The sequence below is a fragment of the Pyrus communis genome, chromosome 4 (genome assembly GCF_041283825.1).
Source record: "Pyrus communis isolate YQ-2024b chromosome 4, ASM4128382v1, whole genome shotgun sequence".
Classification (NCBI taxonomy): Eukaryota; Viridiplantae; Streptophyta; class Magnoliopsida; order Rosales; family Rosaceae; genus Pyrus; species Pyrus communis.
The window spans coordinates 2785793-2798788 of record NC_142568.1 but is presented as its reverse complement, the minus strand read 5'-3'; the positions used below and the strand labels follow the sequence as shown (position 1 = coordinate 2798788).

Genomic DNA, 12996 nt, shown 5'->3' with positions numbered 1-12996 from the left:
ATAGGGGGAAACTGAGAAAAACTCAAGTCTCCAAGGATCCAGTTGTGAAAAATAGTGAAAAACAATCTTAATCCAACTATTGGTTTTGCAATCTCATTCCCAGATTGTTCGAGGTTTATATGCTCGTATCCAAAAATCTGATCCCAAAAATAATGGCAACATGTGGCAAAGAATTGCAAGGATACAATCCAATATATGAAGCATGAGAGGATCATCACTTAGAAATGGGGCCCTAGAGTAGTCATATCCCGATCTTTGTACATTGATGTGTACAAAAAAAAATTCGCTAAATACATGAAAAAGTCTATTTATACGTCAAACATCATTAAAAATTAATACGTCTTGCATTTTTAGACGCAAATGTACAAATTAAGTTTACATAATCTAATCTAATTCTTTTTCTTTTTTTTTTCAATTGATAAAATATAGCTAACTCATTTAATATTTCTTGTGACATAGTTGATTGACGATAATATTTGATCAACTTATTTTGAAAAACTTCTTTTTGCAAAGACAATGGTAACCGATATATTAACAAAATTCTATAAGCAAATACTCAAAAGCTCGAAGTCTGTATACTTCTTATTTGATTAGACAAAGTTTGTAATATTAGTTTATATATATATAAAAAAATTGGGGGCCCTAGGCAGCCCCGCCAACTATTGCTACCCTCAGAGCCGGCCCTAGACTTATCAGCCATGTATGCTCATTGTTCACTTGCTTGCGCATGCCTTTTCTTCTTCCTCCCATCTATGCTGGCGTTTTTTCATAAGGACTACTCAAAGGCTTGTTGGCATGTGCAAGCAAGTAAACAACGAAAGTAATCTTGAGTCTAGCTTTTTCCAATGGGTTGGATTGCAGCAAGCTGCATTCCATGAGCTACAAACTCGAGAAACAGATATCAAATCCAAAAAATTTAAAGCGATGAATATTCGCACTAGGATAGCATAGTCCATATTCGCACAGTTTCGAACTTTGCATCTCTGCCATTTTATATGAGATTGTTCCTGAATAATGACAATTTGTACATCCAAGTAGCTAATAATTGGTGGCTCGAATTATGATCAACATAAATACATCTAAGAGACTCAATGAGTATCTTGGTGCTCTTTTGTTCTGGCTCTTAAGATTATGTGATGACGGTCGTTTGGAAAAAATGAGATAGGTTCTAAATGAGGGTGTCCTTAAACTTGAAATTACAAAAAACTCTCTTTGCTTTATAACGGCAAACTAAAACTTTCAAACCGTTGGTTGGAGACTTGAAAGCATCTTATGTTTCTCAGATGGAACCCTGCATGCAATCTGACATCTGTAAGAGGAACTGGAATAAGCCTAGCCTAAAATGTGCCATATGGGCACATTATTGGTAGGAATAAACACCCAATTGTGTCCTAAATATGTGCTCATTGAGAGGAACAAGCACTCATGATGCTAATTTCTTCATGCACATGTCAGACTTCATGCATGTTTCAGTTTCAGAAGCATAAAACACTTCCAAGTCTCCAGCCAAAATATTGAAAGTTTTAGATTGCCGTTGCAAAGCAAAGAGAGTATTCTAGAATTTCAAGTCCAAAGATACCCTCTATAATAACTTGTCTCATTTTCTTCATATTGAAGCACTAGTTGGTAAGACTCAATGGGCTGGGCTCATTAGAACCAGTGGCAGTTTTGAAATATCACGACCATCTCTCAGTGTCTCCGTCGTCTTCTGATTTTCCTCCAAACGGAGAAGACGGGTTACCAAATCCCCGCTGTACGTCGTTGTTTTCTAAGGCATCGAAATATTGGTCCTCCGAAATCGTGATTTTCTGATTCTTCCCGGCGCTCCTCACACGTACGGCAGCCTGAGCGTGCGGCGCTCTTAATTGATTCCATGGTCTGATCTTCCGCGAATCGCAATCCGACAGTGGCCATTGCTTCGGCGCACAACCAATCAGCGAACGTGGATCTCTTCGATGCATATTTCCGACGAGCTGGTTTGGACCGCGATGGTCGGATTAGTGGCAATGAAGCCGTCGCTTTCTTCTAGGGCTTCGGTCTCCCCAAACAGGTCCTTGCGCAGCCCAGGTACTTTCACTCTCTATATATGAATATGCTTGTATGTGTGTGTGTGTGTGTGTGTGTGTGTGTGTAAGTATATTTGTGTAATTATAGTGGTTGATTGAGATTTTATGTTGGTGGAAATGAGTTCCAAATCAGTTTGGAACTCAATGGCTGGATTAATGGCAATGAAGCCGTCACTTTCTTCCAGGGCTCGGGTCTCCCCCAAACAGGTCTTGCGCAGTTACTCTCTCTATACGTATATGCTTGTATATATATATAATTATATGTATAAGTGGATGTATATTGTAGTGTGTATGATTATATTTGTGTAATTATAGTGGTTGATCAGGATTTATCCTCTTTTGGGTGGTGGATGATTGACAATGTTTTAGTTGGTGGCATTTAGCTTGAATTCCCGAACATATAACAGTATAGATCAAGCATATTTTTCTGTGAGATGCTTTGCTGCTGGATGTTCGTCCTTTGCATAATGTGTTAGTATTTAGATGTAAAAACTTACGTATGCCATATGTATTTTGTAGATATAAAATTTTATTTGTAATTGGGAGTAATTCTTTTCTGGCCAATTGGCATACAAACATCCATAAATAAAATTAATTGAGTCATGTCTGAATGTGCAATCTTGATTGATAGAATGACTACCCATCCATCATGCCACATTATCTTGAAAGAGAACATGTCGTTATTGCATATGACATTTCGCGCTGATAGTGCAGGCGAGAACACTGTTCATGGTTACAGTTATGCGCCTATATAGTATGACCACGAACATAACTTTTGGAAGCTATAAGTTCCCCTACTCTTTAACTTTATGATCTTGTTTACATCTGTCAGTGGTTTTAAAAACGACTTTTTAACCGCTGTTCAACCAATGTTCCACTTACCAAAAATCTTCCATTCGCTCGGAGAAAATTGAATTATATTGGAGCACAGGGAGAAACTCGACTGATGAGTGTAGCTCTTGAACTGCTGTTCCACGTAATTTTAAGCACCGCAAATCTTCCATTGGCTCCAAGATCTCTGGGAAGTTTTCAAGTTCGGAGCACCAAGAGAGATCGAGTACCTCGAGATACTTCAACTTACAAATGCTCTTTGGGATACTTGAAAGCCTTTTGCAACCATGTAGTTCAAGTATTTTGAGAGCATGGAGAAACTCGACTGATGAGTGTAGCTCTTGAACTGATGTTCCACTTAAATTTAAAGACTCCAAATGTTTCATTGGCTCCAAAATGTCTAGAAAGTTTTCAAGTTTGGAGCATGAAGAGAGATCGAGTTCCTCTAGATATTTCAACTTACAAATGCTTTTTGGGATACTTGAAAGCCTTTTGCAATAATGTAGTTTAAGTATGTTGAGAGCAGGGAGAAACTCGATTGATGAGTGTAGTTCTTTAATTGCTGTTCCACTTAAATTTAAGGACTTCAAATCTTCCATGGGCTCTAAGATCTCTGGAAAGTTTTCAAGTTTGGAGCACCCAGAGAGATTGAGCACCTCGAGGTACTTCAACTTACAAATGCTCTTTGGGATACTTGAAAGGCTTTTGCAACCTTGTAGTTCAAGTCTTTTGAGAGCAGTGAGAAACTTGATTAATGAGTGTAGCTCTTGAACCGATGTTCCACTTAAATTTAAGGACTTCAATTGTTTCATTGGCTCCAAGATCTCTGGGAAGTTTTCAAGTTTAAAGCAATTGGAGAGAATGAGTTCCTTGAGATATTTCAACTTACAAATGTTGGTTGGTAGACTCACAAGTCTCTGGCAACCAATCAATGATAATTTACTTATATCCCTTGGAAGCTCAGAAAACTCGCCAAGAGATGTGCAGCCATCTAGATTAAAAGAACCAGAGACTTTTAGCTTACACCTGTTGCTTGGAAGTTTCTCAAGGTTCTTGCAATGACTTATATTCAAGTAAGAAATTTGCTCATGAGACCAAACTAATTGGGGTAATTCCTTTATACCACTCTCAGATAAATCCAAGTATTTAATATTTCTTGGCATCTCTGGAAGATACTTGAGACTGGTGCAGCCTCGAAGACGAAGATGAGTAAGCCTGTCAAGATCTTGAAAATACCCAGGAATTTTAACCAAACGTTTACAGCGAGAGAGATCGATCACTTGTAAGTTGACAAGTCTCTGTAACAAGAGTAGAGAGAAATATCAAGAATTAATATAATTTCTACACTTAATTTTATACAAGAATTAGAATAGGCATATAATATACCTGGTCTTCTTTCCAGAGCTTCTTAACTCGACTATATGGCATATGAAGCTCAACCAGATTTTCCGGCGAAAATTTTGACGGCAAAGATTCCAGTGGATATCCAAACCAGTAAAGGTAGCGAAGAGAATCGGGAAGGTCTACAGAAGCGGTGGGTTTGAAGTCAATTATTTGAGAATTATGCACAAATAGCATTCTTAGGTCTGACATCAGTTTGAAGTTCAATGGTGGTCGATGCCAATTAAGGAATATGGCTTCAACAATTGGAGTTTCCTGACAATAAGAACAAAGTTTAAGTGTATATATTTTCAACATGTTAGAATGTAATGCTTATTTGGAAAAAGAATTCAACAAAGTTGTAGAATAATCTAGAGTATTTGAGATGGTAATGATGTACAAGTTTCTAGTAAAATATCCCAGATAATTGTAATAAAATAACAAAAACTACATGACTTCCTAGCACAATAAAAATAGTAGTGTTATTCTTATCACTTAGTTGTACCATCACTTGTTCCATCTTTTTAATAGAGGTAGGATCCGCCATTACATGGGGTCTCATCTCTATTAGAGAGATAGTACAAATATATCCTAACCAGTGAAGGTGACAAAGAGAATCAGAAAGGTCTACAGAATCCATGGATTTGAAGTCAATTATATGAGAATTACGCACAAATAGCATTCTTAGGTTTGACATCAGTTTGAAGTTCAATGGTCGCTCTTCACGGTCATGCCAATTAAACAATATGGCTTCAACATTTGGAGTTTCCTGACAATAAGAACAAAGTTTAATTGTAAATATTTTCAACATGTTAAAATGTAATGCTTATTTGGAAAAAGAATTCAACAAAGTTGTACAATAATCTAGAGTATTTGAGATGGTAATGATATACAAGTTTCTAGTTAAATATCCAAGATAATTGTACAAAAAACTACAGACTTCCTAGCACAATAAAAATAGTACTGTTATTCTCATCACTTGGTTAAACACGTGTACCATCTTTCTAATAGAAATAGGGCCCGTCATTGCATAGGGTCTTGTCTCTATTAGAGAGATAGTACAAATAATGGTATAAATAAATATTAAGAATAATATTTTTGCAATAAAATTCAATGAAATTAATAATTTAAGAATTTGACTTCTTTTCATAAATGAGTTTTGTTTTGTTGTGTTATCATATAAGGTTTGCTATTTATTTTTTCTTAAAAAAAAAAAAGAAAGAAAAAATTGAATGCATTTGGTTCTTACCATGTTACTCTTCAGTACACGATAGACATCCTCATTCGTGAACAACCTATTCCGTTTACCGGGATCTTTAATACATTGTTCCTGAACAATTGTCCTTCCCATTTGTTGTAGCGAATCGTGCATCTCTATGACTTCCCCTACCCATTCTTTTGAATCAACTGATATGAGAGACCTATCAATGAGAATTCTAATTCCGGTTGTTGCAAAGAATCCACGAACATCTAACATTCGTTTTACCTCATTCACTTTCTTCCCTTTATGGAAACATGCTATATCCAGAAATATCTCCTTCTCATATTTTCCCAATCTATCATAACTTATTCTCAACACTTTCTGGATATCTTCACTAGGAGATTGTTTCAATTTGTTGAATTCATTTTCCCAGTCTTCTTTGCTCTTGCAATTGAAGAACAAGGACCCCAGAACTGTAAGAGCTAAAGGAACGCCTCTCGCATAATCCACGGTGTTTTTCGCCAACTCTTCATAATATGTTCTACGAGTAGTGTTATTCTTGAAAGCATGCGAACAAAAGAGCTGAAGAGCGTCATCTGGTTTTAATACCTTAACCTCATAGATATTATCCTCTTTAACAGTTTGTCTAAGTGTGTCCCTATCTCTACTTGTGATAATGATTCTACTTCCAGTGTCATACCGAAGACGATCACCAACTAAAAGTTGCATTTGCATTGGACTACTCACATCATCAAGAACAATGAGGACCTTTGTGCGGCTAAGCCTATTTCGAACAGCAGTTGATCCTATGGATAGACCTTCTTCCTTGAATATCTCGCTTAGAAGTTTCTTTTGCAGGCAATCTAGTCCATCTGGTTGTTCTGATTTCTCCCTGACATTTGTAAGAAAACAAGAAGCTTCGAATTTAGATGAGAGTCTGTGAAATACAGTTTCAGCAAGGGTGGTCTTGCCAATACCACCCATGCCCCAAATACCTACAATGATGCAAGCGTCCTTTGAGTCAATGCCCAGTGGCGATTCAATTTGTTGAATGCGGCTTTCAATTCCAACCAGGCCCTCTAAATCACATGATGATTCACAATTCAAGTTTGTCCAAATATGATCGACAACATTCTTAATTAAATCTGCTTCCGTCCTGGCATATGCACATATATATATATATATGATTATGTGGAAAAATGCAATAATTAGTCTTAAAGGCCAGTCGAAAAAGTTGTCACGTAAATAAATAAATATACTAAAAGTTTTATCACCATATATTTGTGCAAGAAAAGAAATCTTGTGTATTCTCTCATAAAAATAAAATTAAAGTAATATTAAAATAGAAATACATTTGTTTTCAGGTAAACAACAATATAATTAAGTAAGCTTGCATATTATAGCATTCAACCCACTTTCTTTTTCAAAAAAATGAACTTGTACCACTATTGAAATTGTTTAACCCTAAAGAGAAATCAGATGTGTTTAAATAAGCTACAACTAATTACATGCATGGCCAAGGAACAGGGCAACCCCTCCCCAAACCTTAAAAAAATGGCAATTTCGTAATTACCCTAGTCTAAAGTTGGGAGGGGTGGCATTGTAGCTAAGCTATAGGGCAATTTCAATTGGGAATTTTGATTTATTTACAGAAATTTTATCCTTTTAAAAAAAAATTCCTATTCGCGGGGGGATGATTGGTGCTTTTGGGCCTAATGTGGTCTTTGTTCTGACTGGTTAATGCGGAAGGCCTGATTCAATGTGCAAATGACCGTAATGCCCATCCAGATTTTAGATCCAACGACCTGAGGTAAAAGGTGGGTAGGCAATTATCATTTTAGACTAGGGAGAGGTGCGGGTTGCAGTTGGTGAGATCGAGGGACAATTGTTTAGGTTTGGTGAGGAAAGTGTTACAGAGAGAGAAGGAGAGATGGAGGCGTGAACAGGGGCAAGTATGACCGGTTCATACTCTATTTCCTCTTTGTTTTGGAGGCCTTATATTGTTGACCAAGTAGTTTGATCTTGTGATGCTCACGTGGATCAGGGTGAGATGACAGCAGATTTGATGATAATTCCAATGCGAGATCTAGATGTCATTATAAGCATGGATTACCTATCCATATAACACGTGAATTTCGATTATTATAGAAAGTGGTAACCTTTCGACCACTTGACAGACCTTAGTTTCAGTTTGCTGGAGTTCATAAACATATTCCACCACCAGTAATGATATCAGTTGCCAAGGCTAGACGACTCATGAGACACGGATGTCAGGGTTATTTGGCACACGTCATAACTGTTGAGCAAGGAAATAGTGAGATTAATGCCATTCTAATAGTTAGAGAATCCCTGTAACGTATTTCCTGCAGATTTGCATGGCTTGCCTCCGGTAAGGGAGATTGAGTTCACTATTGACCTTATGCTAGACACAACACCTATTTCTAAGGCTCCGTATTGTATGGCGCCTTTGGAACTTAGAGAGGCTCAAGGTGCAGTTACAGAAGTTATTGGATAAAGGTTTAATTCGACCTAGTGTTTCACCTTGGGGTGCTCCCATTCTCTTTGTGAAGAAAAAAGACAGATCATGTGTTTGCGCATCAATTATCGTGAGCTTAATAAGGATGCAGAGTGACAGTGCAAAATAAGTACCCTCAACCGAGGATTGATGACTTGTTTGACCAACTTCAAGGTGCTCAGTATTTTAGTAAGCTAGATTTGCGGATTGGTTATCATGAATTGAGAATCCAAGATGAGGACATAGCGAAGATAGCTTTTCGGACTCACTATGGTGAGTTAGCACAAACTCCAGGCACTGATTGTACTAGTGACAAGCCATAGTAGATTTACAAGGAGCCGGAAGGGGTAGCAATGCAAAGATCAAAGATTTGGAGTGATTAGGTTGCCCCTTTATCTTTCTTTGTATTATTTCTTTTGGAACTTATATTTTGAGCGCCTATGGTCATGTCTTGGCCCTAATGAGGTTATGTATTTTGAGTGTACAGATTTGTATATATTTTGTGGGGGAGAGTCCACTATCATGTTCATTTTGAGGTATTAGTTCTAGTATTTCATTTTGTATCTTGTACGTATGTTAGGATGTCCGCTACGTCTCTGTCTCACATGTCAATCCTAGACGTAAGCTGAATCGAGACGTGACAATATATACACACACACAAGTTCATATTCTTTAGGAAGTACATACTTCAGAGTAGTTAGTTTCAGGTCTGGGATTGTGATGGGTGGATCGAAATTGGAATTATTATATGCTGTTTGGTTGCTTGCTTCAAATATGACAAGAGCAGTGACACAAAAAATGAAAACCCAATCATTGGTTTACCTTTTCCTCCTTTTCGTTCACAAGTTGAGTTGGAAGGGTAATTGCTACTCATTTTCTACATTTTTTAAGATCTTATAAATCTTTTTCAACATTTATGCATATTTTTCTCCCAGTATACAAGTCAGCAAAATAAAAGTTTATATTTCCACTTACAATAGGATGAAAATAATCACATTAGTCAACTTTTATTCATACTTGGATGCAGATAATTGTGATAGAAAAGTTTATTGTGGTTAGCTTATTAGAAAATGTGATATGAACAATTCGAAAAGTCCACTTTCTTTTCATATGTACGCTTTAACATATGTCAGTTTTAATTATTCATGAGCAAAAGAAATTTTATTTTTCTCCACCTGGTACATTTAAATTCGTACATCAACATATATTTGTTTTTAACGTATATTATATATGAAATGCAGAGTATTCAATTGTTTTTAGCAATTAAGAGTCTCTCTTCAATAATTACACTTTTGTTCCGTCATCTTCACTAAAATATCTTTGATTTAGATTAACAACTTCTATTTTTTAATTTGTAGCATAGAAGTATGCATATGAGGGCAAAAAAAAAAAAGTCCGTTCGAAAATAAGGGGTTGTAAATAAGTTCGAAAAGCTGATTGAAATGCATGCTAATCTGTTTCTTATGCAAAGACATTACATTAATTTTATACAAGTTAAAGAATGAGTTCCTTACCCATGTTTGTTTGAATAATCAAACCCAGACAGATCGGCTGCAGTCTTCAAGGCACGCCTCCACTTGTGCACCTTATCAATACTGTCCTTGAAATGTTTTTCAAGTTGAGCAAATGCGGCCGCGTAACTCCCGTGTTGTTTTCGTACATCAGATGGATTGATGTCGTAGAATACGGGTATAACCTTCTGACCATATCTTTCCACGCATTCGAGTATATGCACAAGCTCATCCAAACACCATGTGGAAGAAGCATAGTTTTTTGAGAAAATAATCACCGAATGCGTGGATTTCTCGATTGCCTTTCGAAGGGCAGGTCTGATTTTTTTTCCTTTCTGAAGTCTGTAATCTATGTAGGTTTCAATTTTCTTCTGAAGTAAGGCAGCATGAAGATGGCTGGTAATACCACGGCGGGTGTCCTCACCTCTGAAACTGACAAACACATCATACTTTTCCCGACGAGGGGGGATATTAGCTTCAATACCATCAAAATCATCATCTCCAGCAGCAGTAGATGAGGGAGAAGAAAATGTTAACCATCTGAGCACCATCACCATCACCATCACCATCATCATCACCATCACCATCACCATCACCATCACCATCCACTCCATCTGTTTCTCTCAAGGAACTAATTAACAATAGACTTGTAACTTGTGAGTAAAAAAGAAGACAAAGAGAAGGGGATATTTAGATGGATAAGATTTATTAAGGGCCTGTTTGCTAGTGTATTTGAATTCAACTTTTTAAATTCAAAAACAATTTTCAAGTTTTAGGTTTTAAAAACTTGTTTGGTAAGACTATTTTTAAAAACTGAATTCAAGATTAACTCAAAAATATAGTCTATTATCTGAAAACATAAAAAATGAGTTTTTAGAGTTTTTAAGCTTAAACTCACTCATTTTCTCACCCTCATTCCTTCTCATTCCAAATCTATCTCTCTTTTTTTCTCTCTCTCCTCTTTTTTTTTTTTTTTTTCTACCTTTTTCGTTTCTCCTCCAATCCGTTCTGTTCATTCTTTAGATTCTTTTTCTCATTGATCTTCCTCTCTATCTCGTCCGATCCTCTCTCTTCTTTCTTTTTCCTTCATTCATTTCTTACTTTCTTTCCTCCTCTCTTCTCTTTCTACCTCTCTTGCAACCCCTCTTTTTCTAGATTTCTTTATTCTACTTTAAGTCGTAAGATTTAAAAATTTTAAATTGCAAACCAATCAAATTTTTGAGTTTTAAAGAAAATTATTTTCAAGAAATGTACCTAAAAAATATTTTGAGAAATGATAAAAGTTTTCAAATAGATACCAAACCAACCTTTAAGTTATTAAAAATTTTATGGTGCTCCGGCTTTCCTAGAAAATCATCAAAGAGAAGAAATTAAAAAAACCCTAGCCAAGCGCCTTTACCTCCCGCGTACAAAAATTCAACGTGTTCACACGTGAAGAAAGACAAATTAAGGGAACATCGTCATCAGTTCACATCTTTTTTTAAGGCGGTCGGTGGAGGAAAGGCCAAGACAAACAGAAAAGGCCAAGGGCTGATGAAAAATTGATGGACATCATATTATTCAATTTGTATTGAGAAATTGTACAGCAGCTTCATGCTCCAACTTGCAACAAACAATTACCAACACCAGTGACAAGGTGTCAGGACACAGCAATCAATCACCAAAACTTGAAGGGCCAAGACAACAGGAAAGGCCGAGGGCTGGCCGTAAGGGCTGATGAAACATTGATGGACATCATATTAATCAATTTGCATTGAGAAATTATATAGCAGCTTCATGCTCCAATTTGCAATAAACAAACACCAACACCAGTGACTAGTGCCAAGACGCAACACATGGCTTTTGTTTTTCTCTCAGGAGCGATACATACAGCTTTAGTATCTCAACAAATTCAATAATCACGAAAATGGGCCAGTAGCCAGCAACAGATTTCATAGCTCATGTTGATTTTTTTTTTTTTTCAAAAAATAATATTTACAAAGTGATTTATAATATATATGATCATGATAATAAGCATTGAAATTTGTGTATCATTCATGCAGTGTTTGAGAAGGGTGTTAGTGATCTATACCCATGCATCATAAATTTGAGTGAGTCACTCAATCAGTTGGCTACAATAAACTAGTTTCCGAAACTTTGTCATAAGTTTGAGCGAGTCGCTCAATCAGTAGGCTACAATAAATTAGTATTTGAAAATCGGTCATAAAATTACGCACTTAATCACCTACAGATAACATAATTGTTAAGATCCAACAATATTTTAACTAATTAATTGATGTGGACTAAGCACTAAGGAGTATATAATAATATTAATGTCGTTCATGACAAAAATAATAGTACCCAAATATTAATATGTCTAGATGACGACTAGAGGCGAAGGCTAATTTTGACCCGGAAAATGCGGTGGAGTTGGCCTCTGGCTGGCTGTGGTCCAAACTGGGGATAAATTATTTGGGATGGTTGGGGGAATTAAGTAAAAAAATTAGGAGATAAGAACAACAGTAGGCTTGACTCACAATGTTACACAACGCAAACGCGCTCATGCAATCAAATAGAAATCATACACAAGAGCTTAGCTAACAAATCACAATGTTACACATTCCAGATGCACTTATGGAATAGAATAGAATTGACACACAAGACACGAAGTAGGATTCCATAATCCATATGAACTCAATGGAACCAAACAGGATCTAGGGATGCAGACGCACTCAATGGAAGTTAACAGAGTTTCCGGACGCGTTCAATGGCATCCATGCATAGAGTATTAGTAGGATTCTAGAAACACTCTTGGAATTAGAAAGAAAGGCAATATACTAGGGATTTAATATTCATGCATGAAATCAAGGCCCAAGTTTGTTGCGGCTTCTATCAAAGCGACGGTGTTTAGATGCACCTTTAGCACCATCCCTTACCATTTGTTTTGGCTTTTTGTTCAACTTGCAGGGGCTTGTGTTTGTGGTCTGCGTCTGTTGGCTCTTCTTCGATGTGGCGGTTTTTGTTGCACGTTGAATTGTTTTGCACTGGGATACTTTCATTAAATAAAACACGGAATTAATTTTTTTCGGGTGGCTACCCTTGTGATCGCTGGTGAGGTGATAGAGGTGACAACAGTTAGCCCTTGAGGTTGAAGATTAGGATTTTTTCTTTTGCCTTTTTGTTGAATGGTCTTTGGTTATCCTCATCTTAGACTATCTCAAACCCTTGGGTTAAAACCTAAAATTTTTAAGCCAAAAAATTTAAGTTTTAACCTAGAAACAGTTTTTCTCCTCCAATCCTTCTTGGTTAAAATTTTAGCCCAACATTATTAAATAATGATTTTATGATGATTTTTTTTCTTTTCTTAAAGTAACTTTTAAAAAAATTATGTAGACTATCTTAATTTAATTTTATGGACATTTTAACTTAAAAATATTTAGATTCCACTAAGTATTGAAAAATCACTAAACTGACCCTATGAAACTCGTAGAACACTATGAAAGAATATGAAAC

The 12996-nt window shown here is 36.4% G+C and overlaps 1 protein-coding gene across 2 annotated transcripts; it reads right to left on the bottom strand.

The window, feature by feature from the left end:
* Positions 1-2577: 2577 nt before the first annotated feature.
* LOC137723226 (disease resistance protein Roq1-like) lies at positions 2578-10199 on the bottom strand. Of its 2 annotated transcripts, none has more exons than XM_088692285.1 (5): positions 9508-10199; positions 5527-6634; positions 4951-5046; positions 4284-4553; positions 2578-4195 (listed from the first exon to the last, which is right to left on the bottom strand). In XM_088692285.1, the coding sequence occupies exons 1-5, from the start codon at positions 10116-10118 to the stop codon at positions 2945-2947; spliced, it is 3336 nt and encodes a 1111-aa protein (XP_088548411.1). In that variant the 5' UTR covers positions 10119-10199; the 3' UTR covers positions 2578-2944. The 2 variants fall into 2 exon arrangements, with proteins under 2 accessions (XP_088548411.1, XP_088548412.1); XM_088692286.1 differs by having other exon boundaries at positions 5527-6370.
* Between the last annotated feature and the right edge of the window lie 2797 nt (positions 10200-12996).

Bases quoted from the DNA above. Each gene is read 5' to 3' on its own strand.
- LOC137723226 (XM_088692285.1), bottom strand. From the start codon at position 10,118: ATGGAGTGGATGGTGATGGTGATGGTGATGGTGATGGTGATGATGATG. The intron at 5,047-5,526 runs GTAAGAACCAAA...TCTTATTGTCAG, and splicing joins GTGTACTGAAGAGTAACATG to GAAACTCCAAATGTTGAAGC. The intron at 4,554-4,950 runs GTGCGTAATTCT...TCTTATTGTCAG, and splicing joins CAAACCTAAGAATGCTATTT to GAAACTCCAATTGTTGAAGC.